The sequence below is a fragment of the Eulemur rufifrons genome, chromosome 29 (assembly GCF_041146395.1).
Source record: "Eulemur rufifrons isolate Redbay chromosome 29, OSU_ERuf_1, whole genome shotgun sequence".
NCBI classification, from domain to species: Eukaryota; Metazoa; Chordata; class Mammalia; order Primates; family Lemuridae; genus Eulemur; species Eulemur rufifrons.
This window is the reverse complement of record NC_091011.1, coordinates 29226136-29249556: the sequence shown is the minus strand read 5'-3', so window position 1 is coordinate 29249556 and position 23421 is coordinate 29226136. Positions and strand designations below refer to the sequence as shown.

The window sequence follows — 23421 nt, the reverse complement described above, 5'->3', positions numbered from 1 at the left end:
TGATGCCACTGCACTCTAGAAGGGGCAACAGAGCAAGACTCTGTCTCAAAACAAAAATAACAAAAAATACCTTATTAGAAAACTCTAATAGACAACAATTTTCATAACATCGTATAACAAACTGAGTTTGCCATTTTTTTTTTTTTTTAAGACTATTATCTTTCTCTAAACACCCAATTGCTTTCTAATTCTCTTCGATCTTTAGAATTCCTGGGGAAGGGTGAGAACACTATTCTTATAAGGCAACTTGACATAGGCAGGAACTATTAATAAAGTTGGGTGCTCCCTCTCCAAATACTCTACTTTCACCACTGGAAGGCTTGTCCTTGAGGATAAGGACACTTTGCCTTTATTCATTGGCAGCTTTTGGTCAATAGTTAGTACTCAATAAATGTTAACTGATTCAATATTAGTCAAAGGGCAATGATGACTACTTCCCTAATTGAAATGACTAATTGATTTGTTTAGGTTACCTAATTGCTAAATTACACAATCCTTAACAGCCTTTTCCTGCCCTCCTTGGGATCAACAGGAGCCTGCCAATCTCTAACAACCACTATAAAGAATTTTGAGAACGTCAATGTGTCCACATTCAGCTTGCTGTCATGATAGTATTATTTTCAGCAATAATTCTGCCTTGACTACCTTGTCTACCTTCTTTGTGCTTGTACTCTTTTAACGCTCCAGCTATTTTTTAAGGATGGGGGCTAAATGTCAATTAACTCATCCTACACCAAAGCTCATCTTATGTCTCTTAACAGCTATGTAGATTATGTCTCCAATTTGACTAAGCTGTCAAACTAAGCATTTTTTCCCCTTTAGCTGGATAGCCTCACTCACATTTTCTTTTTTTTTTTTTTTTTTTCGTTCGTTGAGACAGAGTCTCACTTTGTTGCCCAGGCTAGAGTGAGTGCCGTGGCGTCAGCTTAGCTCACAGCAACCTCAGACTCCTGGGCTTAAGCGATCCTACTGCCTCAGCCTCCCGAGTAGCTGGGACTACAGGCATGCGCCACTATGCCCGGCTAATTTTTTCTATATAGATTTTTAGTTGTCCATATAATGTCTTTCTATTTTTAGTAGAGACGGGGTCTCGCTCTTGCTCAGGCTGGTCTCGAACTCCTGACCTCGAGCGATCCACCCGCCTCGGCCTCCCAGAGTGCTAGGATTACAGGCGTGAGCCACCACGCCCAGCCTAACTCACATTTTCAAATAAGGAAACTAGAACAGATCTCTGACAGTCTCCAAACATCCTTGGGTTTATCATATCATCCCAAATTTTCTCTCCAACAGCAAAACATATAAGGCAAAATGAGTTTTTGCTTTTTCACCGTGCTCACTTTTGTCCCCCAAATCTACTGAGGGTATAAAAGTTTCAATTTTCCTGTTTTTCTTTCATGATATGATTGAAGAACAAAATTTGTAAAAATCAATGTGTTACAACTGACCACAATTTCTAAAATGTCCAAGACCTCATAAAAACAGTGCTAAAATTTGCTAAATGAACAAAGAATACAAACAGAAGGAAAAATAGAATATGTTTAAACGTATTAAATAAAACCCTTCAGTCTCAGGAGAAAAATGAAAATTAACACGAGATACCACTTTCACCTACTAGATGGGCAAAGCTTGATAAAGTCCTATGTTGGGGAGAGCATAGAGAAACAGACTCTCACACAATGCTGAAGAGAATTTAAACTAGTCCAAGCTCTACAAACGATAAAATTAAAAATCCAATTCTACTTCTGGAAATGTATTCTACAGATATCTTCACACACATGCACAGTAACACATGAAAAGAGAATCAATAGAGCATTGGTCATAACTGCAAGAGACTAGAAACAACTTAAATATCCAAATTGGGATAAATCATTCTATAGCCATACAATCAAACAGTATGCAACTATAAAAATATATTTATATGTACAAGACAAATATTATGGTATCATTTGTGTAAAAGGAGGAAAAATACACCTGTATTTGTCTTCCATATGGTTCTCTTACACAAGGGACGAGGTTGGGGAGACAATACTGGGAGGAAGATTTCCACTACGTGACCTTTAAAATTTTGAACCATGTGAATATTGCCAGTTTAAAAAATAAAGTTCTACTTGCGTTAGATAAATTTCCATCTTCTTCCCAGTCTTATCCTTCCTTTCAGAGTACTACCCTGAGTGAGTACTCTTTGGGTAACCTAGCTCACTTCCTACTCTTGCAGCTGGTTTCACCTTTCTCCGTTAGGGGGCAGGGTGAGCAGCGTGGTCTTTCCTTTCAGCTTTCCTACACAGAGGAGAGGCGTCTGTTCCTCCCTGTACTGTATCTGGAGGTGGTTAAGACTTCTGTAGTCAGCTGACAGTGCTATGCTGTTGGGCAATTTGTGTGCCATGCCTCCGTGTTCATGTTCTGACATGTACTGTCAAAGGCAGTATTTGTGGGACCCCGATTCTCTTTCTAGCGCTCATTAAGTTCATTAGATCACTCAAACCCTACAGAATTATCTTCTCCTAGGGCAGATCATTTGATCTGTAAAATATTGCCTATCAACTGAATTGGAATATACTTTTTCCATAAATCTAACAGCAAATTACACTGGTCCAATGTCCACACATTTCCAAATGACAACAGTAATCAGACAATCAGTGAACAAGATTTAACATTTAACACTGTTGTTAGTTTAACACATGGGCAACTTACCAGCTTTGGATAAAATAGCAGTATTATATGTATCATACCAATAAAGGGGAGGGGGAGACCTTTTGTAATTTGGCAACAATACCCAGGCCTGAAGCTTTTTGTAAATAGGGTATAATTCAGCCTCATGTTAGATCACTCTATTATAGGCATTAAAGATACATTGAAAATGTAATAAAAACTTTAACCAATGCAGATTCTTGCTAGACAAACTTTGAAAAAAAACAAACAAGGGGACCACTGCAGGGTCAAATTTTGCAAAGTAAAATTTCTTTTCTGCTATCCACCAGCCCTTCTCTAATTGCGAAGGCCACAAAATATAATTTACTATACTTAACCTAATTAGTATATGTATATATGTATAAAAAGTGTTAAACCGCTTACTGTCTAGCTTGGTCCTTACTGGAATAGGTTACATTTACGACTGCAGTTTCCGAGTCAGTGTTCACTAGAGGAAGACAAAAACGAAGAGAAGAAAAGTTAGTTTTCTTTCTACTTCCTTCCTTTTACAAAATTTAAAGCAATTCAGAAGACATGTACCTTGCTCACAGCTTTCTACCACTCCATACTGGACTAGTAAACCATCCAGCACCTATCAGGAGGGGGAGAGAAAATTATAAATTTTGAGTTTCCCAAGTTATTAGCAAGGGCAGGAATGAATATGTCTTAAGGTCACTCAGTAACTGTGATAGAAGAGAGCTGAAAAATTAATCGGGACTTTGGACTACAGAACTACGGGATGGACAAACGGCAAGCTCAGTGGGCTTCTCTCCCGCCTGTTCCTAGATTCCTGGCATTAACCTCCTTTCCTATGGCCAAGAAGCAACAGTGGCTCAGCAAAGGGTTCAAAGCCACAGCCACCTGGCTCCTGGGGCAGAAGGAGAAGGAGCATATATTTCTCACACGTTCACGAACGCATCATCATACTTCCTCCTTGTATACAAAGTCACAAGATAGGTGCCTGAGTTAAGAAACTAACGTTTTATCTGTAAGATGTTCCTTTACAAAGGACTTCCTTTTACAGCTCTAGTGGGCATAACAGAACAGACTGCTCTCAAGGCAGGCAGCGAGATGAAGAAAGCACAGTTGACACTCTGCCTGGAATCTTGAATTAAAGACCAACATAAGTAGTTATAAACATGTAGGTAGAAAAGGTATAAAATGAAGTGAACATCTCTAAATCTATACTGGGTTGTAAAATTTGACACTGCACATTTCCTGTAGCTGTATTATTATACTATGCATGTTATTCTAATGGAGTGGCTGTTAAAACACTAACTATAAATTTATTATACTATCTACTGCAGGTGTACATCTCATCAATGTAAACCAAATTCAGGTGTCCTTAGTTTCCAAGACCTATAACGATTTTTTCTTGAAAAGTAAAAAAATATGTTTCCGTCAGAATCTAATTGCAACTAGAAAAATAAATAAATTTCTATAAATTACAGTGAACCACGTACTCATCAATTTAATTGCAAGTTTTTTAATAATTTTTTTTAATAATATATTCTTGTTCAGGTCGTTCTCGAACTCCTGGCTTCAAGTGATCCTCCTGCCTTGGCCTCCCAGAGTGCTAGGATTAGAGGCCTGAGCCACCCTGCCTGGCCTCTAATTGCAAGTTTTAAAGGGCAGTCCCTTGACAATGTTTTCTGGCCCCAGGACACAATAAACCATTAAGAAACATGCTAAATTTTTATGGTAATTTCCTACAAAACTTTTAAGCAATCTCATCTAAAGCAATGCTTATTGTATGTAGTATCTTTTAGGCTTTTGTCTACTGGTTCCAATTTGAAATCTATATAAAGGTTTGTCTGGGGATGAGCTTTTTGTTTTTTCTTTTAAATAAGGTTAATATCTAATTGTGAATGGAATGCCTTTTCATAGTTAAGTTTTGACTTGCTGAATTTCCTTTGAGTGGTCTATACCAGTAGAAGCACATTAATCTTTGTCTCCAATTATAGTTACTATTAAGTCATAAAGCTTAATTTTAAAAAATTGTTCTTCTGAGCACTTAATTGCTACCACACAAAATTCCATTCGTCTGTCTCAGCCACTAGTATGTATGTATGCTTCATGAGAAGAGTTACATTCTGTTTACTGCTCTCTATCCCCAGCACTAGAATTTGCAGGTACAAAAAGACATTCAAATATTTCCTAAGTGAAGTGAATACTTCACAGGAGGAAGTCCTGGTATAGCTTGTTAGGAACAGTACTCTTAGTAAAAGTGCTCATCTGTTTTATAGGTGAATTGGCCATGTAATGTTGATCACAGACACATTTTATAAAGGCGAAAAAATAGGAAACCTCTCATAATGCCATTCAAGAAGAAAACAGGCAGTTTTCTTAAAATGGGGGGAAAAGGCAACCTACTTATATATTGTAAATAAAACTGAGAAGTTTTTAATACCAAAATGTTTTACTTCATACGTAAGTTAGAATTCTAACAAGGTATTATTAATTCACTCCATCTTAAGCAATTAAGGCAGCAGGAAGGGTTCATCCACCATTTTAAAATTTAGCTTTTAAATGAAAGCCACACTAATAGTAGAGCTTTATAGCAGCTTGAACGTGTTGAGAGGCAGGAGTGGGAGGGGTGCAGGGAATAGGGAGGGGGCCGTTGCCAAATAGTATATTTGATAATCATTCTTAATTTTCCCTAAAAGCATTTTGTTCAGTAATTAAATACATTAGTCTCCACAGAGTTTAGCTTATACCACCTTAAGTTTCATTATTCCTAGAGACAATACTACAAAAGTTATAATAAATAACTTGATCTATAAACAACGTTGACTAAACCTACAATAACGCTGATAAAACTAACGTTCTCCAAAAGCTCCCCTGAGAACGTGATACAGAAATTATATTCTTAGATATATGCGCACATAAATAAGTAAACTTTAACACAAATCAATTTATCTACCAGTGGTATGTTTAAAGGAAAAATATTTTTTTAAACTGAGGAAATACACATCAAAATTTTCATTGTGTATATCATATAGAGTTTACTATATTAAAACAAGAATTGTGCATAAACATTCTATTTCTGAGAATAAATAAACAGTACCAGTTGCCAACTATCCTTTGTGCAAAATCTTTAGAAAAACAACTAGAAACCACAATCCTGTGCACTAAAAATGGTGAACTTTATAAACCGTACTTCAATAAACCTGACTCTAAAACCAAAAAAACTATAATCCTTAAAAGAAATAGGCCCAGTATCAATCTTGGTACCCAGCTGTTAACAAATTAACAACCCACAGGGTTTTACCTAGACATCATGGACATATTTCATTCTATCTTTGTTGTCTTAAAGTTCTATGCACAAGTTTTGGAGGTAATAACAGAGAATGGGGAGAGAGCTGTCAATAGCCTAACACAATTCCAAAATCTTAAAAGGGTTTCCAACGGCCAAACGATGGAGCAATGCTGTAGTAACCAGTTTTCCACAAATTTATTAAGCAGGCGTTATCTGAATATTCTCTTTTATGTCAAGCAGGGCTACCAAATTGTACCACACCATTCCAGCCCACTGAACTCTTGGAGAGTAAACAACTTACTCTGGATAGGTTCTGACTTCTTGTCTAATCCTGTATTAAATAGGAAGCTATGACAGTGCTCCTGTTACCTGTCACAAATTACCTAACCTGGGTTCTTCTCTCCCCTCAGTTCCTAGAACATTTGTATTTTCTTTTCTTTTCTTTTTTGAGACAGGGCCTCACTCTGTTGTGAGACTGGGTTAGAGTACAGTGGCGTCATCATAGCTCACTGCAGCCTCCAACTCCTGGGTTCAAGTGATCCTCTTGCCTCAGCCTCCCGAGTAGCTGGGACTACAGGCGTGCGCCATCAACTCTCTGTTGCACACACTGGTCTCGAATTCCTGGGCTCAAGTGATCCTCCCACCTCAGCCTAACAAAGTGCTAGGATGACAGGCATGAGCCACTGCACCCAGCTGAACATCTATATTTTCTAATGCTCCTATCAATGTCAGCCACAAATGTTTGTTCTGAAGTCTTGTTTAAAGGCAAAACAAAAAACAAAAAACCCCAAAAACAAACAAACAAAAAACCTTCCACTGTACATGTCCAACATTTCCACAAATCTCTAAGAAAAACCAAAGTTCCCATAACTAAATGAATTTACTTTACTCAAGCTGGAAAGGAAACATTTCTCTATACTTAAGTAAGTTTTTAATTCCAATTGGCGGGGAGAAAGGGTATCAATGCAAATTAAAGCCTCTCTGAGGCTTTAGAATCCCCCCTTTTATGCATTTAGGACTTGAAAGCCTCAAAAGTTCAGGTTTTTTTAAAGTGTTCATCTAAGTATAGAAATAGCACAGAAAAAGTCACATGATAAATGCAAATATTATCACTTTCCTGAACATAGTGGTAAAGAATTAAGATCATACTAGCCAAAAGTAGAAACCCAAATGCCCATCAACTGACGAAGGTAAAGGATAAACAAAATGTGGTATATTCGTACAATGGAATATTACTGAACCATAAAAAGGAAGTCCTACTTACACATGCTACGACCCAGATGAACCTTGAAAATATTATGCTAAGTGAAAGGAGACAGTCACAGAAGATTCGTGTGACATGTCCAGAATAGGGAACTCTGTCAAGATAGAAAGTAGATTAGTGGTTGCTTAGGGCTGGTGAGAATGGAAGGTGGAGGGGAACAGCTTCAGGCTTCCTTCTGAGGTGATGAAAATGTTCTAAAACTGTGGTTGATGGTTGCACTTATCTGTTTACATACCAAAAGCCCCTGAACTGTACTTTTTTTTTTTTAATTTGTAGTAGAAAAACTATCTTTGTACCTCCAATGTTGTCAGATTTCCTCTGCGTGAGCCTCAACCCCCACAAAATAGCTACATTTCCGTGGATACCACTACAGGCATGAAGTATGTAATTTATGCTCTACAGACACACCCCCGGCTCAGGTCCCATCACCTCTGAACTGTCTGAACCAAGAGCAGGAGCGGCTCGCTTGCCTCCAGCCCAACACCCCATGACTATCCTCTTGCCAGAAGTTACTACCTGTCAGTGGTTTCAAATTGCTATAGATGTTGTCCAGCCTTCAACCGGTGTGGGAGGTTGTCTACCTGGTCCAGATACTTCCCCACACCTCTGCTCCATCACACCCTCAAGGTAGGGTTGGTTAAGGGCCCCTCTCCCCCAGCTTCCACAACACCTGTTCCTGGAAATGAAAGCAATGTCATTTTATAATCTCTTTCCTGATCTTTATTCTCCCACTAGACTAGTGATTACTAACTATAGTGATGTCATTGTCAGGTGTGTCACAAGTAATCTATTTTTCATAGTTAACCCTGGTTTCCATGCTTAACCTAGCAGATAATTTTTCACACATCATCTTAGGTTCACAGTCTTCTTTATTCGCCTGTTACAATTGCCTTATGTGTTTAACAAGATGACGGAACAATGTTGGGCATCACAGTCTGTGTACCAATCTCTAGCCTAAAATTCCTCTGGAAGGGGGTTACTCCTCCGACATGGCTGTCTCCAGACAGAGCTGTGCTAGCCTGTAAAATCCCTAAGGGAAGGGACCATGTCTTACCTCTGAACCGAAAGCTCAACTCAATGGGGAACAATAAAAGGCAAGAGGTTAAAAAGAAGTCACAACAGTCTTTGCCTGAGGGGAAAGGAAGCTAATTCTAGGTTCCTTTGAAAGTCCATGGTAATGTTAATATAAGCAGATATTTGTAGTGAGTTCATACAAAAAGATGTAGAAGTGGAAGTCACAAGCATTACAAAAACCGCAGTGCAATTACAGTAAAATTCAAAGCAGGATATTTTACACTTTCTTGATCCGACACACACCTTGTCAAAACCACAAACATACACCCTCACAGCCTTCCAAATACCAACACCGGTCTCAAACATTTGGGGGCTGGAGGTACACCAGAAGTCATTTTTTCTATTCCTCATTTCAACAAGAAAAGCAAAAGGCCTCCACAGAATCAACTTTGTAGAGCTAGGGCTATGGAAAGGCAGGCAACTGCCTCCAAACACAGTTCAAGACAGTTTAACAGGAGCTACTTGTCTGTTAAGGCTAAAATCATCCCAGGAACTTTGCTCTTTTACATCTATCTGAGAGAAAGCTAGCTATACTATAAAACAAAGAACAGTGAACACCGCAAATCCCAATAATCAATTCTAGTCAATACTGGTATAAAATTCAAATAAAAAATAAATAGCCATCTTAATGTAAATTTCTCTAAAATGTTATCATCATAATTACTTAGATAACATTCAAACCATTCCCTCCCAAAATCTGAAAATGACTTTCAAGTCAAGAAGGCCTGCATACACAGACCAGATCACTTGATAATCTCTGAAGCCACACTGCACATCATTCTTACCACTGAAAAAAACAAGAGGGAAGCCTCAATCAAACCGCATGGAGGTTCCAGTTTTAGAGCCACACAGAGCAAGAATTCACAATTTTCTAGCCACTCTCAACTTTCAGAGGTTAGCGAGGAGATACTACTTTAGGGTTCCAAAAAGTCATGTGAGAGTGCGGTGGCTCACGCCTGTAATCCTAGCACTCTGGGAGGCCGAGGCAGGTGGATCGTTTGAGCTCAGGAGTTCGAGACCAGCCTGAGCAAGAGCGAGACCCCATCTCTACTAAAAATAGAAAGAAATTAGCTGGACAAATAAAAATATATATAGAAAAAATTAGCCGGGCATGGTGGCGCGTGCCTGTAGTCCCAGCTACTCGGGAGGCTGAAGCAGGAGGATCACTTGAGCCCAGGAGTTTGAGGTTGCTGTGAGCTAGGCTGACGCCACAGCACTCTAGCCTGGGCAACAGAGTGACACTCTATCTCAAAAAAAGGGGGGGGGGAGTCATGTGAGCAGAGCCAATGAGAGAGAGACAGACACACACACACACACACACACACACACAAGCGACAGTCCAAGTTACCATCCACTCACACCGACCTCTAAAGTCACAGTGGAAGAAATGCATCCGTAGCATAAGTGACTTACATGATGTTTCTACTGGACAGCGCTGAGCTAGACTGTCTTTTAAAAGCTGAGCTTATCAAGTCACATTGTACAGAGCTTCCCTTTGTATTAAAAAAATATATATTATTATTATTATGCACATATTTTTCAGAGACAAGGTCTCACTCTGCTGCCCAGGCTGGAGTGCAGTGCCATGATCATAGCTCACTGTAACCTCTAACTCCTGGGCTCAAGTGATCTTCCAGCCTCAGCCTCCTGAGTAGCTGGAACTACAGGTGCATGCTACCACACCATCTAAAAAATTTTTTTGTAGAGATGGGGTCTTGCCAGGTGTCTCAGGCTAGTCTTTAACTCTTGGCCTCAAGTGATGCTTCCACTTCAGCCTTCCAAAGTACTAGGGTCACAAGCATGAGCCACCACACCTGTATTTTAGATAGCACTCAAAATCACTAATGTGCCCCGAAGGCCCGTGTGATCCACGCATCCTCTAAGGCCACTCTGTTCTATCCACCATACTAACCTTTTTCCAGTCACCAGTCATGATGACTGATAACATTTGAGTGCTCTCTGGGAGCAGCCCTGTCCCAAAAGTTTTACCTACTTTAACTAATTTAACACACACAATCCCATGAGGTAACAATATCCCATTTTATACGCAGATAAACCACAGCACAGGGAAGTTGACATTGTCAGAACTCGATAGATAGTCAGGTGCTGGAGAAATGATTCCAATCTCAGCTATCAGATTCCAGAGCCCACACTCTTTTATTACTTGGTCTAATAAGCTGCTTCCTTTCCCTGTACAATTTAATATAAACATATAGACTGAAACCAGTTCAATCCTTACTTGGCCATCACCTCCACTGGAAAACCAACACTGTCCTTTAGACAGATAAAGAGTTTTATCAACTCTCAGGTTTCTCTAGTTCATGTTCCAAGCACTAAATACTATTAATATATTTCTGTCTACTTCAATCAGATGAAGGTATTAACCAGCATTAACTTGGGCTATATTTTACTCACAGAAATACTTGTAAAAACATTCAAAATAGTATAACATTAGAGTCTTTTTTGAACCACCTGCTTCCAAAACGGGGACTTCCCCCCAACTCTAGAAGAAACCACTGTCAGTTTGGTGGGTCTTTCCATATGTTTGCAGAAGTATGTGTGTCACAAGAAAAGATGCCTAGCGAAGCACGGTGGCTTATGCCTGTAATCTCAGCAACTAGGAGGATCACTTGAGACTAAGAATTCGAGAATAGCCTGGACAACACAGCAAGATCCTGTCTTTAAAGAAGAAAGAAAAGCATGTGCATGACAGTATTAGTCATTAGGGGAATGTAAATCAAAACCACAAGGAAAGAACACTTCACATCCATTAGAACAGTTATAATTTTTTTTAAAAGGAAAATAATGAGTGCTGGCAAAGATGTGGAAAAATTGAGGCCCTCATATATTGCTGGGTAAAATGGCGCAGCTGGTATGGAAAATAGTATGGCAGTTCCTCAAAAAAATTAAAAATAGAACTACCATATCCATATGATCCAGAAATTCCGCTTCTGGGTATATACCCAAAAGAATTCAAAGCAGGGACTCAAGGAGATATTTGTACACCCATGTTCATAGCAACATTTTTCACACAGTCAAAGGAGAAAGCAACCCCAAGTGTCTACTAACTAATGAATGGATCAACAAAACACAATATAAACAGTTTTCCCTCAGTATCCATGGGGGACTGGTTCCAGGAACCCCCTCGGATACCAAAATTCGTGGATATTCATTCCCTTATATAAAATGGTATTGTATTTGCACATAATCTAAACACATCCTCCCATATAATTTAGATCATCTCTGGATTACTTATAATACGTAATACAATGTAAATACTATGTAAACAGCTGCTATACTATATTGTTTAGGGAATAACGACAAGGAAAAAAGTCTATACATGCTCTGTACATACAAAACCATCCTCCCCCACCCCCAGTATTTTGAATCCTTGGTTGGTTGAATCCACAGGCAGGGAATCCAGATACTGTACGATGGGATATTATTTAGATGTAAAAAGGAATGAAGTATTGATTTGTGCTATACCGTGGATGAACCTCAAAAACATTACACTAAGTAAAATAAGCCAGACACAAAATGCCACACACAATATGATTCCATTTGTCAGAATAGGTAAATCCACAGAGACAAAGTAGATTAGTGGCTGCCAGGTGTTGAGGGAAAGGGAAAATGGGAAGTCACTGCTTACACATAGGGCGAATCTTTGGGGGTGATGAAAATGCTAAAGTCCACTTGTTAGGTCTGGTGGAGGATAAACAGGTGGCAAGGAGGTGGCTAACAGTGGAGAGTGTAAACCAAATTGTAGCTAGGACCAAATTGTGGCTAGGAACTGTTCACTGGTGGGAATATAAATAGTAAAAAGTTCCTAGTAACTGCATTACCACCTAATTAACATAACATGGGTGGAGCTTTGTGGAGAGTTCTAGAAAAGACACATGCACAAGAAGGAAAACTGTTATATAACCTATCCTGTTGTGTAACCTGTCATGTAATCTGTTATGTGACAAGAACCTGTCAGTCATCCCCAAAGGTGGGAAACGGCAACCAATCCCGCCAGGGGAAAGGCGGGACAAACTAGTGGGCTTAAAAAAGGCAACATGTGCTCAGTCTCCAGACATCTTTCCCCACTCCTGGAGGCAGACCCGTTCCAGAGGCTCCACTCTGGAACTTATTTTCCCTTTGTGTAGCTTCCTTTACTTTCATTCTTTCTTTTATGTGATAAACTGTATTAAGTTGCTCTGTGTTTGTGATCACTCTGTCATTGGCTTGACTCCATATCAGTCCTCATTCTTGACACTGGGAACATCCACACAGATGAACCTAACACACTGAAATGTACACTTTAAAATGGTTAATTTTGTATTATGTAAATTTTACCTCAATTTTTTACAAGGCGTCTGTATATGTTTATATATTGATATATATACCCATAGGAGACCAGTATTTTGTTGCGTTTTTAATTTTCTCATGACTAGTCTATCAAGCACTGTTCTAAACATTTTGCATAATATCTTATTTATGACTTGGCTATTATCCCCATTTTACAAAGGAATAAACTGAGGTTTTTTTTTTTGTTTTTGTTTTTTAAAGTAACTTGTTCAGGCAGTGGTCCCCAACCTTTTTGGCACTAGGGACTAGTTTCATGGAAGATAATTTTTCCAGGGGTGGGGAAGGGGTCGGGAGAGAGCTCAGGCTGTGATGCCTGGCCTGTTCCTAATGGGCCACAGCCCAAGAGTTGGGATTGGGAACCACCATGCTTAAGCGTGACATTCTTCACCTTGCTTCACACCCCACTGCCCCAATCTGTCATCTTTTTGAGAAATCCATGTTGGTAAAAACAAGGCTTTTTAACTGCCACCCAGAATTTCATAGGGCCCTGCTATTAAGCTGCTCTTCTCTTCAACGCCCCCCCTTCAGTCACAGGGTACCCCAGCACGCCACTCTGGGGAGTCAAGCAAAAAGCTAGGAAAGCAGAAATTGCCTGGTCCATCTTCCAGGCTTTAGCCCCTAAGCTGAAAAACAGAAGATGAGAGAATCTTAGACGCAAACACCAGTTTCAGTAACTCACTAGGTTACTTCTTTAGCAGAAAGGCATGGATCACAAATTACTAGAGGAAAGGGGAAAGCTAGCAGTTGAAAAGCCTAATTACAATTCCAAAATAATTTTGCATAAAATCAGTGATTAAGAAGTGACTTTTCAGGCCAGGCATGGTGGCTCACACCTGTAATCCTAGCAATCTGGGAGGTCGAGGCAGGAGGATCGCTTGAGCTCAGGAGTTTGAGACCAGCCTGAGCAAGAGCGAGACCCTGTCTATACTAAAAATAGAAAAAAAAATTAGCCAGGCAACTAAAAATAGAAAAAAACTAGCTGGGGTGTGGTGGCGTGCATCTGTAGTCCCAGCTACTCAGGAGGCTGAGGCAGGAGGATCGCTTAAGCCCAGGAGTTTGAGGTTGCTGTGAGCTAGGCTGATGCTACCGCACTCTAGCCGGGGCAACAGAGCGAGACTCTGTCTTCAAAAAAAAAAGAAGTAGGCCGGGCGCAGTGGCTCACGCCTGTAATCCTAGCACTCTGGGAGGCTGAGGCGGGTGGATCGCTCAAGGTCAGGAGTTCAAGACCAGCCTGAGCAAGAGCGAGACCCCATCTCTACTAAAAATAGAAAGAAATTATCCGGCCAACTAAAATATATATAGAAAAAATTAGCCGGGCATAGTGGCGCATGCCTGTAGTCCCAGCTACTCGGGAGGCTGAGGCAGTAGGATCGCTTAAGCCCAGGAGTTTGAGGTTGCTGTGAGCTAGGCTGACGCCACGGCACTCACTCTAGCCAGGGCAACAAAGCGACACTCTGTCTCCAAAAAAAAAAAAAAAAAAAAAAAAAGAAGTGAGTTTTCTAAATGAAGTGAAAAATATCCAAGATTACGTGGCTTCCAAAAGCAGTAGCAGATCATCCCAGATGCTGGCATTTTATCCACTGCCCCATTACTTTAAAAATAAGAATAAAAACAAATGGAGAAGGAGATGGAAGAAGTAGGTTTCGAAGTCAATCATGATAAGAATGTTTCCCACAAGAATTAGTCCTTCAGATACACATTAGTTATTTTTTTTGGTTCCATGAGGCCCTATAATAAAATACCTGGAACACTTAAAGGGAAAAAAGAAATCTCAACCTTCCATTAACATCATCTAGCATCGAAGTTAGCATGAGAGGGACACAATACCCCATCTAACAGGTGTAGTTAAGAATACCAGACCATGGCCGGGCGCGGTGGCTCACGCCTGTAATCCTAGCACTCTGGGAGGCCGAGGTGGGTGGATCGCTCAAGGTCAGGGGTTCGAGACCAGCCTGAGCAAGAGCGAGACCCCGTCTCTACTAAAAAGAGAAAGAAATTATATGGACAACTAAAAATATATATATAGAAAAAATTAGCCGGGCATGGTGGCACATGCCTGTAGTCCCAGCTACTCGGGAGGCTGAGGCAGGAAGATTGCTTGAGCCCAGGAGTTTGAGGTTGCTGTGAGCTAGGCTGACGCCACGGCACTCACTCTAGCCTGGGCAACAAAGTGAGACTCTGTCTCAAAAAAAAAAAAAAGAATACCAGACCACGAAAAAGCATAATTTGCCAAAACTGACTTTAAAACACAGATAGTTTGAAAAAAACACAGCAGCTCCAATTGCAAGAGGGCAAGGAACACCAATAGGCCCAAATGAATTGCAGCTAATAAATGTTAATATCAACATGCAGCATTAACAAGGGAGTAGTGAAAAAAGTTTTGTGCTTTGCTGACAGGAGTGTAACTTGACATAACGTTTCTCACAAGAAATTTGACCCCCAAAAAGCCTTGAAACATTCTTAATCTTTAACATGCTAATTCATTTCTGTTTAATCATCATTAAAGAAATCATCCGGAATATGGGTGAAAATTTATGGACATCTAGATATGTTTGTGACTGTGTTACTTGTTAGAGGATGAGGAATGGTTAAGTAAATTACCAATTACACATACAATAATAATAAGCAGTCATTATAAATACTTAAGTAGTCCAATTACACAAAAATGTTTAAGACAAAATTAAAAACCACATGCACAAAGAACACTATCAAGAAGGTGAAAAAACAGGTGCGGTGGTGGCTCACGCCTTTAATCCTAGCACTCTGGGAGGCCGAGGTGGGAGGACCGCTCGAGGTCAGGAGTTAATGCTAATTATTCACATAAAATGAATACTGATGGAAGTATAGAGCAAAAATTAGGACACATAAGTTCATGGATTTACATATTCACGTGCAGGCTAACATGCAAATTGTGTATCTAATAAGAGCCTTGTATCGAGAATATATAAAGAACTCTTACAAGTCAGTGATAAATAACCCCATAAAAAATGGGCAAAAATATGAATAGGTATTTTTTCAAAGAAGATAGATATACAGTCAATCTATCACATGAAAAGATGCCTAACATCATTAGTTATCAGGGAAATGCAAACCAAAACCACATTAAGACACCACTTTACACCCAGTAGGATGGTTATAATCAAAGAGGCAAATAATAACAAGTGTCTGCAAAGGATATAGAGAAATTGGAACCTTCTTATACTGATTGTAAGAATGTAAAATGCAACCGCTTTGGAAAACAATCTGGCAATGCCTCAAAATGTTTAACATAGAATTACCATATTACTCAGCAATTCCACTCCCAGTAGTACACCCAGGGGAAACGAAAACACATGTTCACACAAAAAATTGTACATGAATGTTCAGAAGAGCAGTATTTATAATAGCCAAAAAGTGGAAACAACACAAACACCCATCGACTAATGAATGGATAAACAAAATGTGGTATTATTCATGCAGTGATGTATCATTAGGCAATAAAAAAGAACAATAAAAAAGATATGGGCTACAACATGGAAAAATCGTGAAAACATTTTGCAAAGTGAAAGAAGTCAGACACAAAGGACCACATATTACATGATTATATTTATGTGGAATGCCCATAACAGGCAAATCTAGAGTCAGAAAGATTAATAGTTGCTTAGGACTGGGGGGGGGGGGCGGGGGGGGTAGGGGAGGAGAACAGGAGAGCGAGTGCTAAAGGGTGCAGGGTTTCTTTAAGGTGATGAAAATGCTCTAAAATTAACTGTGGCAGAAACATATTTGTGAATATGCTAAAAAAAAAAAAAAAACCACAGAATTGTATACTTTAAATGGGTGAATTATAAAGCATGTAAGTGACATCTCAATAAAGTGGTTTTTAAAAGCCCTATTTATAAAAATGAGAAATCAGGAACAATCTACACACCCAACAAAATATAAATTAGTTTTTTCCCAACTACGCAGCCATTTAAAAAGAATGGCCATGAATGGATCTTTATAAAACACCTGGTAGGTAATAAAACCAGCTTATAGAAAACAGCATTGATTACATCACCTCATTTATGTAAATAACCACATGTACATAGCCAAATATAAAGCACTTTCAGAAAGTTCTTCACCAATCTAGTAAGTGGAAATTTTCGTTTTGACTTTTTGTTAGGTTTTTTCCTGTAATAATCATGTATTTTCTTTATAAGAATGAAAGCAACTTTTATAGTTCATGTTGGTGTTTTTTTTTTTTGAAGACAGGTCTCGCTCTATTGCCTGGGCTAGAGTACAGTGGCATCATTGTAGCTCACTGCTTCCTCAAACTCCTGGGCTCAAGGGATCCTCCTGCCTCAGCCTCCTGAGTAGCTGGGACTAAAGGCGCTATCATGCCCAGTTAATTTTTCTATTTTTTGTAGAGATGGAGTCTTGCTCCTGCTCAGGCTGGTCGTGAACTTCTGGCCTCAAGTGATCCTCCCGATTTGGCCTCCCAAAATGCTAAGATTACAGGTGTGAGCCACCGCACCCAGCCCATGTTGATGTCCTTTATATACTAGTTTCTTTGCTTTCTTCTTTTCAAAACCAGTAAAGGTGTATTCTCAAAAGGACTCAGGAGCCAACCTGAAATATCTCCCGCTGGCTAAAAATGGGACAATTTGACCATGAATAAAGTTAACAGACTGAAACATAAAATGCTATTATAAACTCAATTATTTAAAGAAAACTATATCAGTTACCACTAGAAAACTGAAAATGTAAAGAAATACAGGTGGTCCTTGCCAATGATGATTTTTTGACTTTACGGTGGTACAAACACGATATGCATTCAGTAGAAATTGAGTACCCAAATAACCATTCTGTTTTTCGCTTTCAGTTTAGTATTCATTAAGTTACATGAGACTTTATTACAATATAAGCTTTAGTGTTAGATGATTTTGCCAACTGTAAGCTAATGTTAAGTGCTCAGAGCACATTTAAAGTATGCTAGGCTAACTAACCTATGACATTCAGCAGCTTAGGTGTATTAAATGCATTTTTGACTTACAATATTTTCAAACTATGATGGGCTTATCAGGACATAACCCCGTCATAACTAGAGGAGCATCTGTAGAATCAAACGATAATCTTGCCTTTCTTATAGGAATTGAATCTCACAGTAACCAAACAGCATACCTAGAAAAGCTTCTCTTTACAGAAGTGTTTCAATTAATAAATGAAAAAAATAACAGAATTGGAAAATGACCTTTTTGCCTCCCTTCATGAAATAATGGATCTCTCAAAAATCTATGGCTGTGGTGGAACCCATTCTACTAAGTGAAGTATCCCAAGAATGGAAAAATAAGCACCACATGTACTCACCATCAAATTGGTTTCACTGATCATCACCTAAGAGCACATTAAGGAATGACATTGATCGGGTGTCGGGCAGATGTAGGGGGGAGGAGATGGGTGTATACCTACATAATGAGTGCAATGCGCACTGTCTAGGGGATGGACACGTTTGAAGCTCTGACTGGGTGGGGGGGTGGGGGAAGGGCAATATACATAACCTAAACTTTTGTACCCCCACAATATGCTGAAATAAGAATAAAAAAAAATCTATGGCTGTGAACACTACAGTAAGAGAAAACCAGGTATGTGCTTCCTGACAGAAGTCTGTACCACCATCCATGAAGTACTCTTGCTTATAGAGAAAGAGGGGAGGGGAGGAGGGAGAGAGAAAAAATATGACTGAGCTTATTGTGGTTCTCAATCTTGGCAGCACAGTAGAATCACCTGGGGAGTTTGAAATACTGATGCCTGGGTCCTAACCTTAGAAATTCTAATTAGTAAGAGATACAGCCTGGACAATAGAATTTTATTTAACTCCCCACGTGATTCTAGCAGTCAAAGTTGACATCACTGCTCAATTCACAGGAATACTCAGGACTGAGGAACACGTATTACACTACAAGGATGAAGTCAGCTAATCTAAACATGCCAGTATAAAAACAGTTTCTTCATGAAATGGCAAAGAAAAAAAAAAAGGAGTAGGAACCGAAAAATTAAGGGGCTTAAGAGAACTCAACTCACTGCAAAATACGGACTTTATTTGAATCCTGGTACAAATTATTTTTTAAATGTGAGACAACTAAGATATTTGAACAAACTTCACATTTTATAAGAATTGTGTATGTGATACTGTTTGGGTTTTTTTTTGTTTTTTTTTTGTTTGTTTGTTTGTTTTTTTTTAAATAAATCCCTATCTTTTAAGTCAGGCGTGGTGGCTCATGCCTGTAATCCCAGCGCCTTGAGAGGCTGAAGCAGGATAGCATAAGGCCAGGAGTTCAAGAGCAGTCTGGGCAACGTAGTAAGACCCCTGTCTTGAAAAAAATAAAAATTAAAAAATTAGCTGGGGATGGTGATACATGCCTGTGGTCCTAGTTACTTGGGAGGCTGAGGTGAGAGGATCCCTTGAGCCCAGGAGTTGGAGGCTGCAGTGAGCTATGATTAGGAGCCATTGCCCTCCAGCCTGGGAAATAGAGTAAGGCCCTATCTCTAAAAAATAAATAAATAAAAATCCATATAGTTTAGAGATACATGCTGAAATAATTACCAATGAAATTATCTAAAAGGTATTCAAAATTATCTGATGATATCTATATATCTCTATATAGAGAGAAAATAAGACTGGCCATAAGCTGAAAATTGGAAATTAGGGGAAAGGTACATGGGGAGATTCATTACACTATTCTCTCTACATTTGTATATGCTTGGAACTGCCCATTGTACAAAGTTTTAAGAATTAGAAACATTTGAAAAATATCTACAAACATGACTTAAGAATGAACACGAAGCTTGTATAAATCAATAAGAAAATGAAAATTTCCCCCAATGTTCTTTGAAAGACATAGTTAATAAAAGTGAGCCACAGACTGGAAGCAAGTATTTGCCAACTATTATCTGATAAAAAGCTTGTATCAGAATATACAAGGAAACCTCAAAACTCTATGATAGGTAAACCAATTTTAACACATTCAAAACATTTGAACAAGACTCATCACCCAATATAGAGGTCCTATATGGATACCAAATGCACATTTGAAAAGATGTTCAACATTGTTCGTCATCAGGGAAATGGAAATCAAAACCGTAAGATACCACTTCACATCCTCAAGGATGGCTAAAATAAAAAGACAAAGTAAGTGTTGGCAAGGATGTGTAGAAATGAAAACCCTCATTCATTACTAGTAGGATTGTAAAGTGATGCAGCCACTTTGGAAAACAGTTTGGCAGTTTCTCAAAATATTAAACACAGGCCGGGCGTGGTGGCTCACGCCTGTAATCCTAGCACTCTGGGAGGCCGAGGCGGGAGGATCGCTCAAGGTCAGGAGTTTGAGACCAGCCTGAGCAAGAGCTAGACCCCATCTCGACTAAAAATAGAAAGAAATTAGCTGGGCAACTAAAAGTAGAAAAAATTAGCTGGCATGGTGGCGCGTGCCTGTAGTCCCAGCTACTTGGGAGGCTGAGGCAGGAGGAATGCTCGAGCCCAGGAGTTTGAGGTTGCTATGAGCTAGGCTGACACCATGGCACTCTAGCCTGGGCAACAGAGTGAGACTCTGTCTCAAAAACAAAACAAAACACAAAATAACAGAAGAGACTGGGTAGAGGGCATATGGGAACTTTCCACACTATCTTTGCAATTTCCCTGTAAATCTATAGCTATTCTAAAATAAAAAGGTTTTACCAAAGAAAAGGGGGGGAGGGGGGACAAAGCACTGACACAAGCTGCAACATGCACGAGCCTTGAAAACATTATAGTAAGTGAAAGAAGACACTTGGTATACGAGTATCTCAATAAAGCAATTATAGACACACACAAAATGAGATACTGCACACCTATTAGGATGGCTAAAATTCAAATGTTGCTGAGGACTGGACCTGCTGGCAAGAAGACAAGATAGTGCAACTACTTAGGACAACAGTTTGGAAGTCTCTTAACACATTAAATATACCTTTCTCATGAACCAGTTATTTTACCCTTAAATATTTACCCAAGAGAAATGAAAGTGTCAGGAAGAAAAATCTTCCTTTATCAACTTTGGTTCAGTGATTCGGGGGCTACAAATCCAACTGAGAGCACACAGATTAACAGGAGAAAAAAAAAACCCCAGAACTCTTTCAGATGTATATGGGAGTACACAGAAGTAGCTCTCTAAACAGTTAAAGATGGAGGAGGTTATACAGCTAACTAACCAGGGGACAGAAGGGAGAAAAGGCTACTATGGGAAGACAAATGAATTTTGAGGGGCATGGGAGATAAAGTGTGATATAGTTTGTTTTCACAGGTAAGAATGGTCTTTTCTATCTTTTTTTGAGGCCAGTAAAGCTCCCCTGGAAAGGGGATTTTATGGCAGCCTCATTTAGTCAGATTAGGGAAGCTCTGAATGGGCTTCTTTATGCATCTGGTGAATTTCAAAAGCCTTTGGTTTAAAAGAATCTTCATATTTTGTAAGACAGGTTAAGTGGCTTAAATATAAAGAGGAAAAACAAAACAAAAATTTTTAAATAAAAAAAAATAATCTTCTTGCTAACTCTGGAGGGGTCTGAGTGGATCCCCACAAAAGCATACATCCAAATAAAGACCTACACATAAATGTTCGTAGCTCCTTTATTTGCAGTAGTCAAAAACTAGAAACAACCCAAATGTCCATCAACAGGTAAGCAGATAAATTGCGGTATACACACAATGGAATACTATTCAGCTATGAAAAGGAATGAACTATTGATTCACACAACACAGGTAAACCTTTAAATAATTGTGCTGAATCAAAGAAACTAGACAAAGTACTCATACTATGACTTTTTACGTAAAACCCTAGAAATTGCAAACTACAGTGACAGAAAGCAAGGCAGCAGTTGCTTGAGGGGAGGGGTGGGAAGGATTACAGAGGGTCACAAGGAACTTTCTGGGCAGCAACAGTTATGCTTACTTTTTCACTATTGGGATGGTTTCACAGGTGTATACATATGTCAAAGCTTATAGAGTTGTACACTTTAAAGATACATTGCTTACTGTATTGCCACCCATACCTTAATAAAACTATTAGAAAGAAGACCTACTAACGTGGCTTAACTTATTGTAAATCAATAAGAAAATTAGTATTACTCCCAATGTTTGACATGAGAAAAAGGCTTTAAGGTTTACATGAGAAAACCAAAAGCAGGAAATTGAATTATATGCAATATAATTAGTGCTGTTTAAAAAAATTATAAGCCTACACTGATGGAAAAAAGAAATCTGATGATAAATCTTTAATCAACACATTGTAAATATCGTTTGCCCAAAAAGTGTGAAGAGTATCATTAGACATACACAGTTAGAGAAAAGGAGCCACAAACAGCACTGACAGCCAAAAACAAATGGCCAACAGGCACTTAAAAATGTCACTATTGGTCAAAGGTAGGCAAAAATGCCAAGTGAAATGATGTTAGTTTTTGCAGATAAAACTGGCTAAGATTTTGAATTATTTTACCACGGAGTATGCTGGAGAGGCTATGGGTAAACAATCTGTCTTGTCTGTTAGTGGGGGGAGTACAGAGCACAAAGTTCCTGGGACAGTTTTGTAACATCAAGAGGCCGAAGGATTCACACTGAAGGATTCACACTGCTAATTCTATGTGTGTGCCTACCTGCATAGAAGTATGAAAGATAATACACCAAAACATTTTTGGACTTTACTCTCCAAACTTTATTCAATGGCTCTGTATTATTTATAATGGGGAGAGGTGCATTTAAGTCATTCTTTAACTGAGGTTTCTGAAGAAAATCTGTTCAAAACCAAAATACCAAGTGAACAAGAGTCCCGTCCCTTGACTGAGCAGGACATGATGACAGGTGAAGCAACCGAGCTACAGGCAAACAAAGAGTACCACTAACCAGATTGGGGGAAACCAAGTACCTAGATGGAAGATTCAACCCCAGCCCACGGCATCCCACTCTCACACATGAATGAAATCCCTCAAACACCAGCTAGAATTAAATACGAGCCTGTAACAGCACAACTACCTTCATCCCTTTCCCTCTTTCCTCATGGGCTGTGTGTATACAGCACAGGGACGCCAAAGCCACAATTACATAGGATGAAGACTTCAATTTTTGGAAAGAAGCCTAAAAATTTCACAGCTGTTTCTGTCACCTTGGATTTGTTGCTGCCTTTTTTCTGTTGTTGTTTGAATCTCAATTTTATGGCTATGACACAGTCTCAACCCCTCCACGACATTCTCACTTTCCAAGGGTGCAAAGACAGCTATAATGGTCACGATGGGTTTTTAAAGATACCCGGACATTCTGACCTATTCCTGGAAGCCAGCGCTGAACAATTTTTAACTTCTTCAGAACTGAGCCACAAACAAAACTCGAAACTGGGACTTGTATTACAATGACTCAAGTACTACAGATGCCTTCCTCCTTTGACTCAAATATCACCAAAGCAAGGCAGAATAATCTCCAAGAAATGTTTCATTCAAATGATTACAAACAAAAAAGGTTTTCTGTGGGTTGAAAAAATGATAATAAAAAGCACTGACACAGTTGCCTGTAGACAAGCCCAGTACACACCCTGGCTGTATAAATTCTAACATGCAGAAGGTAGAATAACAAAATCAAGATGAATAAGAACTCGAGGCAAGGAGACGGAATGTTATAACCACCACTTCTACCTCTTACTTTTCAATGCATCAAGTTCAAGAAACAATAGGCCCCACAAGCCAATCTGCTACACACCCTAACCAGCACAACCAGCCTACAAAACCACAATGTGTTTAAGATGAAAATGAC

General features: G+C 39.2%; 1 protein-coding gene across 2 annotated transcripts in view; it reads right to left on the bottom strand.

The window, feature by feature from the left end:
* Positions 1 to 23421, bottom strand: part of IGF2BP3 (insulin like growth factor 2 mRNA binding protein 3) — a 123151-nt gene that overhangs the window by 33724 nt on the left and 66006 nt on the right. For both annotated transcript variants that reach the window (XM_069461986.1, XM_069461987.1), the window contains exons 4-5: positions 3229 to 3280; positions 3073 to 3136 (exon numbers count right to left, since the gene is read on the bottom strand). In XM_069461986.1, coding sequence (XP_069318087.1) covers positions 3073 to 3136; positions 3229 to 3280 — 116 coding nt within the window. The remainder of the gene's footprint in view (positions 1 to 3072; positions 3137 to 3228; positions 3281 to 23421) is intronic.